The sequence below is a fragment of the Nuphar pumila genome, chromosome 2 (genome assembly GCF_984573655.1).
Source record: "Nuphar pumila chromosome 2, dmNupPumi1.hap1.1, whole genome shotgun sequence".
NCBI classification, from domain to species: Eukaryota; Viridiplantae; Streptophyta; class Magnoliopsida; order Nymphaeales; family Nymphaeaceae; genus Nuphar; species Nuphar pumila.
This window is the reverse complement of record NC_143250.1, coordinates 20415667-20431007: the sequence shown is the minus strand read 5'-3', so window position 1 is coordinate 20431007 and position 15341 is coordinate 20415667. Positions and strand designations below refer to the sequence as shown.

Here is a 15341-nt window from a genome sequence, read left to right as displayed (position 1 = left end):
AACCATGGGCACAGTCTGAAGTGGAAAGGAGCAACCTCCGTATTTTGGAAGATGCATATGTGGCGGCTGAGCGCTTAGTTGACACTCAGCGCAAGCCTTTCACCCCATCAACCAAAGTTGGGAAGAAGCCTGACCACGGAGGCAAGAAGGACGAGCAGCGCAACGATAAAGGTGAGGCGTCGACACGCCATCAATCCGAAAAGAAACAGAACTACACAAAGCATAACAACAGCAACAAGGGTGCGGTTGTGACATGTTGGTTCTGTGGTGATAGACATATCGTCCGTCAATGCCCAAAGCGCCTTGTAAAGGACGACGGGCAAGCCAATGCTGCACAGGAAGAATGCAGCGACACTGAGACCATACAACCGAGGATGGGCGCCATACGATCGATCAATGCAGCTAAAAACATGCAGGTCAGTAAGGAACTCATGTACACTGAAGTTATTATGAATGGAAAGTCTACTTCAACAATGATAGACTCCGGGGCCACACAGAACTTTGTCTCGCGGGAAGAGGCAGAGCGGTTGGGCTTGAAGCATGGGCCAAAGCAGAAGACCATTAAAACGGTAAACTCTGAGGCCAAACCCATCCTTGGTAAAGCAAGGGATGTGGTTATTCAAGTGGGAAGTTGGGTCGAGAAAGCCAACTTCTCTATGGTGCCTCTGGACGATTTCATGATGATTTTGGGTATGGAGTTTCTGCGAAGCCAGAATGTTATGATGTTGCCAAAATTCAACACGCTGACGATCATGGAGTCAGACCTGTCCCACACAGTGCAGTGCCTTACGCAGAAAGGCAAGTCTTCAGTGTTGTCGGCAATGCAACAAAAGAAGGGTGTCAAGCATGGGGAGCAGACATTCTTAGTGGCAGTGCGCGCAGAGGAAGGGAAGGTGGAAGCAGCAGTGCCACCGACCCTAGCCCCACTATTGGAGGAGTTTCAGGGGGTGATGCCCCCGGAATTGCCAAAGCGTCTTCCGCCAAGACGCGAGGTCGACCACAAGATTGAGTTGACCCCGGGAGTGAAGCCTCTTGCAATGGTTCCATACCGTATGGGGCCAGCTGAGCTGAAGGAACTGCGCAGGCAGTTAGATGAGATGTTGGACACAGGCATTGTTCGTCCATCAAAAGCCCCATTTGGTGCCCCGGTCCTTTTCCAGATGAAACATGATGGCTCTAAACGGTTATGTGTGGATTACCGTGCCTTGAACAAGGTCACGGTGAAGAACAAGTACCCATTGCCATTGATAGCATACTTGTTCGATCAGCTAGGCAGTGCCTGTATCTTTTCCAAGCTAGATCTGCGATCGGGTTACTAGCAGGTGAGGATTGCCGAAGGTGATGAGCCGAAAACAACTTGCGTCACCCGCTATGGTGCTTACGAATTTCTAGTAATGTCATTCGGGTTGACAAATGCTCCAACCACTTTCACGACTTTAATGAACCAGATCTTTCACCCTTACTTAGACAAGTTTGTGGTAGTTTACCTGGATGATATCGTGATCTACAGCAGCAACATGGAGGAACATGTCGGGTACTTACGAACAGTGTTTCAGGTGCTGAAGGATAATGACCTCTGTGTCAAACGAGAGAAGTGTCTCTTCGGGCAGGAGGAGATCAGCTTCCTTGGCCACGTTGGGGGGCGTGGTGTGCTGCGTATGGATGGGCAGAAGATAAGGGCCATCCAGGAATGGGTTTCGTCAAGCAAAGTGCCATAATTGCGGTCATTCCTTGGTTTGGCAAACTATTATCGGCGTTTCATCGAAAGTTATTCCCTCATTGTTGCGCCCCTCACAGATTTGTTAAAGAAGAATCGGGTATGGCTCTGGACAGGAGCGTGTCAAGATGCCTTCGACGGCTTGAAGAAAGCCTTAGTGAGGGAGTCAGTGTTGCGACTGTCTGATCATTCGAGACCCTTCGAAGTCCACACTGATGCCTCAGACTTTGCCATTGGCGGAGTTATTATGCAAGATGGTCATCCGATCGCATATGAGAGTCGTAAGCTGAAGGATGCAGAGAGGCGTTACACAGTGCACGAACGTGAGATAACCGCCATTGTGTATTGCCTCTCAGGACCTAGCGGCACTACCTTTTGGGTGTCGAGTTCGTCGTCAAGACGGACAACGTGGCCACGAGCTATTTTCAGACACAAAAGAAGTTGACGCCTAAACAAGCTCGATGGCAGATATTTTTGGCTGAGTTCGACTTTGCCTTGGAGTACAAGGTTGGAAAGACCAATGTTGTGGCGGATGCTCTGAGCCGTAGGGCTGAACTGGCAGCTGCGCGTGCGGAGTCTTCTGAAGTGCATTTGGAAGGTGCATTGCTGAGCCGCATCCGCGAAGGTACACAGCAGGATCCGACCGCACAACACCTTGTTTCTCTGGCGCAGGCAGGGAAGACTCGGCGATTTTGGCTACAGGATGGCCTCCTCGTAACAAAAGGGGGACGCATCTTTGTACCACGGTGGGGAAGCCTTCGCCGAGAGCTACTCAAGGAGTGCCATGATACACTATGGGCCGGCCATCCTGGTCAGGAGCGGACCTTAGCACTCCTTGAGCGCGGCTACTATTGGCCGCAGATGAGAGACGATGTTGAGGGGTATGTGCGGACATGCCTCATCTGCCAGCAAGATAAGGGGACAAATCAGAAGGCTGTCGGTCTCCTTGAGCCTCTACCAATTCCAGAACGTCCTTGGGATAGCATCTCCATGGACTTTATTGTTAGTCTGCCAAAGGTAGAGGGCCTCAGTTCTATTTTGGTTGTGGTGGATCGTTTCTCAAAGTATGCCACCTTCATCCCAGCTTCCAAGGAGTGCCCTGGAGAGAAGACTGCAGAGTTGTTCGTAAAGCATGTGGTGAAGCACTGGGGCATACCAAAGAGCATTGTGAGTGATCGTGATGCTCGCTTCACGGGCAAGTTCTGGCGTGAAGTATTTCGGCTACTTGGCTCTGAATTGTTGTTTTCAACAAGCTTTCACCCGCAGACAGATGGGCAGACAGAGCATATCAACGGGATACTGGAGCAGTACCTTAGGCACTTTGTTAGTGCCAATCAGAAAAATTGGGTGAAGCTCGTTGATGTGGCACAGTTTTGTTATAATCTGCAGAAGAGCGAGTCTTCAGGCCACAGTCCGTTCGAGATAGCCACGGGACAGCAGCCACTGACCCCGCACACTCTTGCCACACAGGAAAAGGGAAGGCCATCATTCGCCTATCAGTTTGTTCGCGACTGGCACGAGCAAAATGAGTTAGCGAAGGCATTCTTACACAAAGCGGCAAAGAGAATGAAGAAGTGGGCGGACAATCATCGTCGGCCCGCAGGGTTCCAAGTTGAGGACCAAGTGTTGGTGAAGTTATATCCTGGTCGCACAGGCATCTTCCGCGGACGGCACCGCGGACTACTCAGAAAGTATGAGGGACCCTTCACCATCACGAAGAAGGTGGGTAAGCTGGCATACAAACTGGAGTTGCCCCCAGACTTCAAGGTGCACTCGGTGTTCCACGTGTGCAACCTCAAGCAGTTCCATCCAGATGATGGAGACCCGGAACGCAGTGTGCCACAACGCGCACCTATCATGCAGAGGGGCCCGGCAGCACAACGGGCCGAGAAGCACCTCAGTCAGATCCTTCGTCATAAGGTCAACAACTTGGGACAAGCGAAGAAATACTTGGTGCAGTGGGAGGAAATAGTGGAACCAACGTGGGAGCCTACATTTCGAATGAACAGCCGCTACCCGGCTAAAGTCAGGGCTTACCACGAAACAGATGGCGCCGAGGACGGCGCATGATTTGAAGGGGGGAGCATGTTCCCTTGCGACTTACAGTGTACAGTTGCGCTAGAGTCTGTTTTGCTTTTGTTGAGTCTGATGTAAGCTGCCCGGTTCAGGTGAATCAATACCCCGAAGGGGCAGCCCGTATACTTGAACTGTAATAGCCTGCGGGCAAAATTGTGAATGAAGTAAATGCGTTGAACTTTCTTTTGTTCACCCTTGTGGTGATTGCTTCTTGTGATTGCAATTTCTCTCCCTCTATTCTCTCTTGCTTTCTTGCACTCTGATTACAAGCTTCCGCGACCGGCAAGCGAGCTGACGAGTAGGCTTGCGGCGGTAAGGAAGGACCGTCGCGCCGCGCTGGCCCATTGAAGGAAATAGGCCCGTGACAATGACAGTCAATTGTTATTCTCTTGCCTTAGCTCACGGATGGCCATTGCATTAATTGGATGTGAACAAAGCATTTTTGAATGGAGAATTGAAAGAAGAATCCTTCAAAGAACAACCAATGGGTTTCATTGAGACTAATAAAAATAAATATGTTTCCAAGCCCAATAAATCTATATACAGACTTAAGCAAGCATAGAGGCCTTGGTTCCAAAGCTTTCATAATGTTTTGGAAGATAAAGAGTTATCACAGGTAGCAATAAATGTTTCATTATTCGTGTATAAAGATCATAGAGGTATTGTCACTATTCTCTTATATGTGGATGACATCATTATTACAATGAGCTCAAGCATGTTAATACAAGAAATAAAAGCTTCTTGCATAACATATCTAAGATGAAAGATCTAGGGGATTTGAAATACTTTTTTGGCATAGAAATGGATAGAAGAGAAGATCAAATCAAACTCTTGCGAAAGAAATGTCATTGATATGTTGAAGAAATTTAACATGGCCACACACGTGCAGGTGGACACTCCATGTGCTATAAATAAAAGATTATCAAAGGAGGATGGCATACCATTAAGAGAGCCAAAAAAATATAGAAGTATGGAGGAGCATTGCCGTATCCTATGTAGTCAAAAAGCCCCAATTATGCACCGACTAGTCTGCCTAGTCGGTCTAGGTGTAAGTAAAACAGCTAGGCTTCGCAATTCCTAGGAGGGTACCTTAAAAGGTATCGATTTTGCCATCTAGGCACCGACTAAGGTGCTAAATCAGCAACTAAAGTGACTTCACCTAGGCACGAGGGAAGATTAGTCATTTATTATTTTTTATATATTGTTATTTTTTGTATATATATATATATATATGTGTGTGTGTGTGTGATTTGTTCTGTGAAATCATGAAAACATGCATTGTTATTATAATTATATATGTGTGTGTGCTACTTTGCTTTTGGGATTTTTCTGTGAAACGTTGAAAGCATGCACCGTTAGTTTTAATTGATTATGTTTTTTATAAATATGTGTGCTACTTTGTTTCTGATGAATTTTTCTATAAAAGCTTGAAAGCAAGTTTAGTATTATGAATTATGTAATATGTTATTTATATATGTATGCGTTATTGTGCTTATGTGAAATGTTGAAAGCATACTTTGTTGATTATACTGAATATGTTATGAATAATTCAATATATATATATATATTTGTGTGTGTACAATTATATGTATGTATATTTTGGTTATGTATATTAATATATTTTGTGAAAGCATGTGTAATTTTGTATTTGTGTAATGAAAACATCTTATTAGTAAAAGAATTAAACATATTTTTTTGTATATCTTGTGTACTTTTTTATATGTTAATTGGAGTACCGACTAGTCCTACCTAGTCCTCGTCTAGTCTTTTTAGGGATCTACTGACTAGGCACTTCCTAGCACTTTAAACTACATAGGCCATATGTCACTATTACCCGCCCCGATAAAGCATATGTCATGAATCATGTATTCCAATTTAAGCACTAATCCACAAATGTTCATTGGAAGCCTTGAAGATAATAATAGGCTATGTCAAAAGATCAATATCGCATGGAATTGTTTCTTACAAGAATGAGTTGTATGAACATCTCATTCAGGGATACTCATATGCAAATTGGGCAGGAGACCTTGACACAAGAAGACCAGCTCATGGTTATTGCATATATTTGGGGAATAATTTAGTTTCTTGGAAAAGCAGAAAAAATGACAAGATCGAGCTTGGAGGCAAAATAAAGACCTATAGCCAGAATCATTTCAGAGATGATTTGGGTTTGCAGCCTCATGACCAGGTTAGGAATGAAAGTACGCAGGTCAAGGACGTATCATGATAATAGGCGTACATTAGCCCTCGCTTAGGATCCAGTTTTCCATGACAGGTCTAACAACTCTAACCATTTCTCGATTGATTGTAACTGTCAGGGAAAGGATAAAATCAGAAGAAACAGAAGCAAAATTTATTAGTTCAAAAGTACTAGATAGTTGATATCTTGACAAAGGGGCTTTCAAAATAAGCATCAGTTCTTAAAGGGCAGGTTGCCCATGTTTGAAACCATATATAACTTGAGGAGGCCTGTTGATATGTCATGGGGAAATTTGTCATTATTATCTCAGGGTTATTTTGGTCATTTAATTATTTATAAAATTGGATTGTAATACAGGTGTTGTATAGTCATTCTGTGCTTATTTATTAGAGAAAGGCATAGTTGTTAAATTTATTATTTTTTGTTTTGACCTTTGTAACTTATCCTAAAAGGGCTGCCCTATATTAATAAAGTTTTTTATTGAGTTCTACCTTAGCCAAGAAAGAAACAAAGGGTGGTGGCTCTCATTTCCCCAAATCTCCTTCTCTTTTGCTTCTTCCATGGAGATTGCATCAATTGAAAGGAGAATTCTCAGTGAATACATGCATTTATCATTTCTCCAAGAGGCTTCACACTTGGTGGCTTAGTTTCGTAAGGTAAGTTTCTCAATAGCAGGATTTTAAGAAATGTCTCTTGCACCATATAGAGGAAATCCATGCAGTGGTTTCCAATTCCCAACACTACATGCAGTACCTAAGTTAAAAGCTAGGAGTTCACCCTTTCCTATAGACTTCTCCTAGAGTAAGCGAACAATGAAAGAGAGAGAAAAGACAGGACATTCAGCCACTTCTTACGCTGCATAGGTTTGCTATGAAGCCAAGGATGAGTGGAGATGTTGAACCATTGCACATCTGCTTTTTTTCTGTACTAGTGAGAAGCTCCCTATGGGATTTATCCTATCATTATAGAACATTGATTCAGCTAAGGAAGACCAACCTATGTGTCAACATTTAGATCAATTATTCGCAACCACGTGGTTGGTAGTAGTTGTCAGTGCATGTCTCCTTGTGGTGGTACGTTGCAGGTTCAAAACCCAGTGGTACGTTAAATAATAACTGGTGGAATCAGTAAAGAAATGGAAGCCTCCAACAAGATCCACCACAATGCTTAAAGTGAACACACCAAAAGCCATAAACGAGTTCACTTACAAAACCTACACAAGGGGCAAAAAACAAGAGGCTAAAATAAATAATATTTTATTGATAACCTTTATGCAAGAAGCATTACAAATGCGAGGGGGTTTCACCCCATATATACACAAGCAAGAGGAGCTTCAAAGAGACGTTGGGAGAGGCCCAACCACTTTAAATAGAGTCGTTGGACCTCCCCAACGTCTCTTTTGGTTGACTAGTCAACAAATGTTGACTAGTTCAATTTAAACAAAAAAGTAAAAAATAAACTAACCTAGTTAAATATCTATTGAAAAAAGAAAAAAAATAAAGAAGGAGAAAAATATATATTTATATAAATATATATACATAATATATATATATATATAAATATATGTACAATTTTTAACACCCCCTCAGACTTACGGTATAATAACTGAAAGTTTGTCTAATAGAAAGTAGAAACGAGGAGCAACGAAAGGTTTGATAAAGAAATCTGCTAACTAGTATTCTGATGTAACATAAGGCAGATCGATGGTCCCATATAGATACTCATCTCGAACATAGTGACAATTCATTTGATATGTTTAGTACGTTCATAAAAAGTACAATTGCTGACAATGTAGATCGCACTTTTATTGTCACAACACATGCGGGAGGCTCCTGTCACTTGAGCTCCCATATCAGCCAACAACCTTCTGAGCCAGACTACCTTCATCGTTGTAGTTGCTATGAACCGATATTCAGTCTCAGTTGATGAAAGTGAAACCTTTTGTTGTTTCTTTGCATCGCCACGAAATCAAAGATTCACCTAAGAAAACACAAAAAACTATAGTTCGGTGTCTGCTATTAGGATCACCTCTCCAGTCAGCATCAGTATAAGCAATTATGTGGTTGAGTATCTGTTACTAGGATCACCTCTCCAGTCAGCATCAATATAAGCAATTAAATCTAAAGAATATGAAGCTGACAGAAAGAAGCCTCGAGAAAGAGAAGTTTTAATATATCTAATAATACGCAAAATTGCTCTTATGTAAACATAAGTGGGAGCGTGCTAAAATTAACTAGTTGTGTGTACAGCGTGTGTTATGTCAGGTCTAGTAGTTGAAAGACAAAAGTGTTCTCCAATAAACTATCTATAAGGAGTAGGATCTTCAAGAAGTTCTCTATCATCAATTTGCATCATGGTGTTGGCAATCTCAAGGGTATCAACTCTCTTATATTCTGTGATGTCAGATCTGGAGACAATGTCAAAAGCAAATTTAGACTGAGAATAAATATCCTCTAGGAGAGTAAGCAACTTTGATTCGTAAGAAATATTTTAAAAGGCCTAAATCAGTCATTTCAAAATATTTTTTGAATAGTTTTTTAATATTTTCAATTCCCTATTTATCTCCTCTGGTGATAATTATGTCGTCCACATAGACAAAAAAATTAATGATACTTGCATCAGAAATCTTAACAAACAGTGCAGTGTCAGTCAAACAAGTTCTAAATCCAATATCAAGCATAACTCGACTAAACCGGTCATTCCAAGCCTTTGGTGCTTGTTTAAGTCCATAAAGAGCATTTTCCAAACGAAAAGTTTTACCCTTAAGAACACTTATACCTAGTGGTGCCTCCATTTAAACTTATTCTATTAGGTTTTCGTTAACAAAAGTATTTTTAAAATGCTACTAGAGTTCTAACAGTTGTGCAAAGGCTTTCTCGTAATCTATGCCATATTCTTGAGAATATCCCTTGACAACTAATCTGGTTTTATATCTTTCAAGAGTTTCAACACTCTTTATTTTAATCTTATATATCCACCTACAACCTATAGGTTTCTTTACTTTTGGAACATCTTGAATGGTCCAAATATTAGTCTTTTCTAAAGCTTCTAACTCTATTCTCATGGCTTTTACCCATTCAGAATGTTTTTTAGCTTGAGTATAGGTTGTACATATGAATGAATTAATGCAATAAATGCCTTATATTTTGGAGAAAAGGAATCATAAGACAAACTTTCCAAGTGGTTTGGAAATCCTAGATGACCTTCTAGCATGAACTTCAGGTTGTTTAGCATATTTCTCCAATGCACATGGTTGGTTAATGTCCCTATGCCTAGAATATTGTAAATAGTTTTTGTTCCTATGAGGTTGCTCTTGAGTAATTATATCATCATGACCATTATCAAGATCATATTCATCTATTATATTTCATAATAACATTTTTCATGACTTGAACTTAAATCAAATAAAAAAGAATACTCATCTACTTCTTTCGCCTTTTCAAAATCAAAGAAACTTTCTTTTTCTAAAGTCACATTATTTGAAACATATAATTTTTTTATTTTTAAGATCAAAACACTTGTAGCCTTTTTGGTTATCTACATAACACAAGAAAGAACAAGAAATAGCACGATGGGAGAGTTTATCATTTTTGTTAGTAAAAACAAAACATTTGCACCCAAAAAATCTTAGTCTAGCATAATCAGGAGATACTTTAAAGAGTTTTTCAACTGGTGGTATATTTTGCAAAGAAGAAAAAGGCATTATATTGAAGAGATACATAGCAGTTAGGGTTGCCTCAGCCCAAATTTTTTTTGGCACTTGATTTGCTATTAGTAGAGTTATGGTTGTTTCCATAATATGTCTATATTTTCGTTCAGCCAAACCATGTTGTCGTGGTGTATGAGGGCAAGATTTTTTATTTGTCATACCATGCAAATTTAGATAATCTTTAAATTTCTTTGATAAAAATCCCCCCCTAATATGTGCGGAAAATAGAAATATCATTTTCAAACTTATTTTTGACCAAGTTGTCAAATATTTGAAAATGTGAGAAGACCTCATATTTATGTTTGAGAAAGTAGATCCAAATATACCTAAAAAATCATCAACAAAAATCACATGGTATGCATATTCGCCCTTTGATATAACTAGTGATGGCCCTCAAACATCTGAATGTATTAGCTCGAGCAGTCTAGAAGAAAAAAAAGTTCTTTCATGGAATGGTAATCTCTTCATTTTATCAAGAATACAGTCGTTACATGTAAAATTTTCAAAGTTACCAAATTTTTTCAAATTTGAAAAGTGTTGAATTTTGGATACATTAGGATAACCAAGTCGTTTGTGCCATAAATCCAACTCTAATTTCTTAACATTATAACAAAAGGTATCCTTGGGTATTTCCAAAAAATCCATGTAATGGAGACCTCCTCTATGGCCTTCCCCAATCAACTTCCCTGACTGGCGATTATATACCCAACAACCATCAGAAGAAGAGACATTATATTCATGGTCAGATATTTGTGAAACCGATAAGAGATTTAAATTTAACTTAGAAATATATTTAACTTTTGGAATGGTAAATTTTTTGGAGTTTTGTAAAATCTTTTCAAAAAAATTTATTCCTTCTATTTTAAGAGATGTACCATCGACTGTAAAAATATTTGACAGACTTGAGTTGGTATGACATTTAGATAAAATTTACTATTAGGGGTCATATGAAAGGACAGAATCAAGAAGTCAAGGAGTTTTACCAAGATCGGAGAAGGATGAAATTGTTTCTCCAATTGAGGCTTCATTTGAAGAAGATACCCCTTTGAGAAGTAGTTGGAGAATTTTCATAAGTGACATTGATACAGGTGCATCATTAGTTTCTTGTGAAGAGCCAACCGAAGCCACCTTATTTTTCTCCCTTCTAAACTTTGGGCATTGAGGTTTAGTGTGCCCAAGTTCATGACACTTATAACAAATAATTTTTTTATGTTATAATCATTGACTTATTTCCAATAATGCTTGTTATCATGCTTATTTCATTGTTTTCAATGAGGTAGCTTATAGGGGGCGCATGTAGTTTCCCGGTCTAGAGACGGCCAAAACGGAGTCATCTTCATTTTTCAAAGAGTGCCCTTTTAGCCTATTCTCTTACATACTCAATTCTTCAATAGTGTCAACAATAGAGGATACTTTCCTCTATGAAAAATAGTTGATTTGGTGCTTTCAAACTCCGGTCTCAAGTCATTTATAAATTGATAGAAATGTTCTTCATCAAGTTGCTTTTGCCAGAGCTCTATCTATTTCGTGCAATGCCACTTAGGCTCAAGAATAGATGATTCTTCCCAAAGTTCAAACAATTCATTTTTAGTACTCCCTAATACTTTTGTCTTTTTGAGTCATTGTCTGAAATTTATTTTAAAGATTGCACACATGAGCAATATCCTTAAGAGAATATATATTCTTAAGGTATTCCCAAGCTTTGTTGGCATGCTCAAATTTTGCGAAACTAAAGCATTTTTTAATATTCACGCTATTGATTAACCAAGACATGATCTTGGCATGCCCCGTTCTTCACTCTTTTTACTTTTTTTCATAAGTGGCTAATGCCTTAGTCTTCTCACCATCCACAAGAAGCACCTTTTTTTCGTTCTCTACCTTTGTGAGGACTAGTTTAGGCTCTGGATCGAAACCATCAATTAATCTCCATAATCCTTTCCCCCATATGTGGTGTTTCGTTATTGAAGACCACGTTACAAAATTAGTATCATTGAGTTTCATGGGTACAATGGTGACTTTCTTATTGTCATTCATCCTTACAAAGTAGAGAGAAAGAGAAGAAAAAAAAAGATAATAGATTAAAAAGGAGAGAATAGTAGTCCGAGCACACCACCACGAATACACGAGCACTTGAATCACCAAGACATTCTTTCTTTCTCCGACGAGCATGGAAAACGAGGCAATACGCAATCCTTAATAGTCATTGAACCTTACTCAGATACCATGTAAAGAAATGGAAGCCTCCAACAAGATCCACCATAATGCTTAAAGTGAACACACCAAAAGCACTCACAAAACCCACACAATGGGCAAAAAACAAGAGGCTAAAATAAATAATATTTTGTTGATAACCTTTATGCAAGAAGCATTACAAATGCGAGGGGGTTTCACCCCTATATATACACAAGCAAGAGGAGCTCCAAAGAGACGTTGGGAGAGGCTCAACAGCTCCAAATAGTCATTGGACCTCCCCAACGTCTCTTTTGGCTGACTAGTCAACAAATGTTGACTAGTTCAATTTAAACAAAAAAGTAAAAAATAAACTAACCCAGTTACATATCTATTGAAAAAAGAGAAAAATAAAGGAGAAAAATATATATTTATATAAATATATATACATAATATATATATAAATATATATATATATACAATTTTTAACAGGGTCAGCCTAACCCCAGCTTGCCTTTCAAAAAAAAAAGAATTTATTCGCAACCACTTATTTGAACTGGTCTACTTTGCAAAGCAATTATTTGCAGCCCATAGTATTCTTCTTATGTATCATTGTCACAGCCAAGATATCAAGAGATATGTGCTTCAAATAGTGCATTTTAAATATTGTCCTATTTGCATTTTCCATTACATGCAGATTTCTTTCTCTATGGATATTAAGGCACAGCCATAAATTATATAATAAAAAATCATCACAACTTGCTCATTGTTGCCTACAAGATAACTATGATAAGCTTATTAAATTTATAAAAAAGGGGGGAACATATGAATAGACAACTTTAAGCAACATATACCACAAAATCCCCCAAAGTTTTGAGTTTCCAACAGTGTATTCATGAATTGAACCTTTCGTAACATAAAAAATATAGATGAGAAGGGATAAGTACCAACGCTCTCGCAAATCATATTCTGATCCTGCTGAGTCTTGATTATTGGCTTCAAGCATTTCACGCAGTTCCACTGTTTTCATATGCTTTCGAAGGTTATCTTTTATAGCCCACAGCGCCTTTGTCTGCTCTTCAAGCTTGCTTTCCAAAGTTTCTGTACTTGAGCCAAAATTTCCAGCTTCAATGTCTTCCTTTCCAGTGGGAATGCTTCTTGCTGAGGTATTTTTCTCTGCTTTTGGAAATTTCATCTGGTTTTCAGTACTAGCAGGCTTTTTGCGTTTTGTTCCTTTGGAAATTGACTGTTGTGACAGACCATTATCTAGCTTTTCTACACTTCGCTCTGAAAAGATATGAAGGGGAAAATTCTCAGTATTGGATAGTTTTAAAACCATCATTTGCCTAGTTTTTAAACCAACAGTGTCCTTTTAAAACCATGTCACATACGACCTTTTGGAACGGAGGCTCCACCTTTCTTTGCCATTTTGGCAAGACTATTTTTTTCCTCGTTTGGTAGGCCAGCCCAACCTCTGAGTTCCTCAATTTTGATAGATGGATAAACATCCAAAAAACAATTAACATGATACCAAGAAATTCCCTTGCTACTCTGTCCCTCGGGCCTAGCAGACGCACGAACCTGCAAGTGCATAATGAGGAGCTTCACACTTTAATCAACCAACCACATGGCAACAGTTCACACCATTTTACCAACACTTGTTGATCACATTTACTATAGTTCACAACTTATACGCATTAACTTTCTGAACGAAATGAACAGATGTTAGAAGAAAACAGTAGAGGAAAAATATTTCAAATGATAATGGAAAAATAGAAAGAAATAATGAATGAGAAGTGCAGCTTCCAAATGAAAAAGTTTAGGACAACATTGTGCACCTGACCATAAATGAAAAAGCCCTCAATAAGTGGATTATGCTTCATGATCGACAAAGGGGGGAAAGAAAAAAAAACAGACATTAGACCCACTATAAGACTATGGGCACGTTTGCATGCACCTTGCAAGCTGTGAGATGAATCACATGAGAACATAGTGCCCTTGAGAATATGAATCACATGATAGTCTTTCTCAGCACACAACTTTCTCATGGTTGCAAAAGTGGGCAGTGAATCAAAATCAGGAGAATGTGATTTGCCTTTTCTTTTGTCTTTTTTTTTCTGTTTACAGAAATAGCTAGAGATTCATTTCCTCAGCCCATCATATATTTATAATACTATATATTTATATATTACATATTATGTAGCAATACATTTATGTATCATATATTGTATATAACATAGTCACCTGTATCGTTAAAGGTAATTTCTCGGTGAGGGTATTTCTTGGAGATATTTTAAAAAGTTGATAAATCTCGGGAATATCTCACCAATATATAAAAAATTAAATAAAAAATCTAAAATATAAGTGAAAATACAGAAAATAGAAAAATGAAAGAATATTAAAATAAAGACTTTAAAATAGACAAGATAAATTGATAAATGAGCAACTAAGTTAGCTTTTAAAACCCTTAAAACATGTTTCTACTTTTATTTCCTATTTTACCCTTTAAAACTTTTTAAATCCCCACGTTTTAAAGTTTTGAATAATCCCCAAAATGCCTTTTTTTCAGAAACAGCCCCTCACAACACTCGATTGGGGATTTTCTCATATCTCACCCAATACTTAAGATTTTTTGCAAATCTTTCCATTTTTATTAATAGAAATTAATAGTACTTTTTTTTGTTTTTTAAATCCTCCATTTTTCATATTTTTTAAAGCAAGATCTTTGGGAAAAAACCACAAAATGTGCAAAACACATCGATTTGATTTGGTTGTTGAACCAAATTAAACCAAATTTTGAGGCCAAGATCATTTTTTTTAATTATCATGATTTTTCCAAAATTTTATCTATAATAATTTTGGGGCTTTTTTAAAAAATCAGAATCTGAAAAGCATGCAGTTTCTGTAGCGATATATCTTGCAATAATATCGTGTTATTATCATGATATTATAGCGAGATATGAATTGTCGATATATTGAATATGTCACGATATATTCCTGTTACTAACGTTTGGCTTGAAATTGCCGATATTTTCAATATATCGGAGATATAGGTGACTATGGTATATAATAACATTGAATTATCGTATACATACATACAATATAGAGAGAGAGACAGACAGAGTCATAGACGGATAAAACCTAAGAGAAAGATCTTAAGAGGATGCTTCCAAATACTCCCTATATTTTTATGTGGTTGACAGACAATTAACATGTAAGATTCCAATCTGAGGATCCTTGGCCCAATATTCTAACATAAATGGCATGTTTGCAACACCCTTTGATTCTTGGATTTTCTCAGCTTCCTATGTTTGCAAATCACAATCACAGCACTTTCTCAAGTTTACTGAAGCATAAGAAACTGCAGTTCTGATTGTGATTTAACTTGAGAATGCTTCTCCCTTACATCCTGTGAAAGTTAGTCACCAGGTTGGGTTCTCAGTTGTGAGTTTGACTGCTCATCCCACCTG

The 15341-nt window shown here is 38.5% G+C and overlaps 1 protein-coding gene across 3 annotated transcripts in view; it reads right to left on the bottom strand.

The window, feature by feature from the left end:
- PARP1 (poly(ADP-ribose) polymerase 2) overlaps positions 1 to 15341 on the bottom strand; it is a 104962-nt gene that overhangs the window by 70535 nt on the left and 19086 nt on the right. For all 3 annotated transcript variants that reach the window (XM_089995408.1, XM_089995409.1, XM_089995410.1), the window contains exons 4-5: positions 13266 to 13452; positions 12819 to 13158 (exon numbers count right to left, since the gene is read on the bottom strand). In XM_089995408.1, coding sequence (XP_089851534.1) covers positions 12819 to 13158; positions 13266 to 13452 — 527 coding nt within the window. The remainder of the gene's footprint in view (positions 1 to 12818; positions 13159 to 13265; positions 13453 to 15341) is intronic.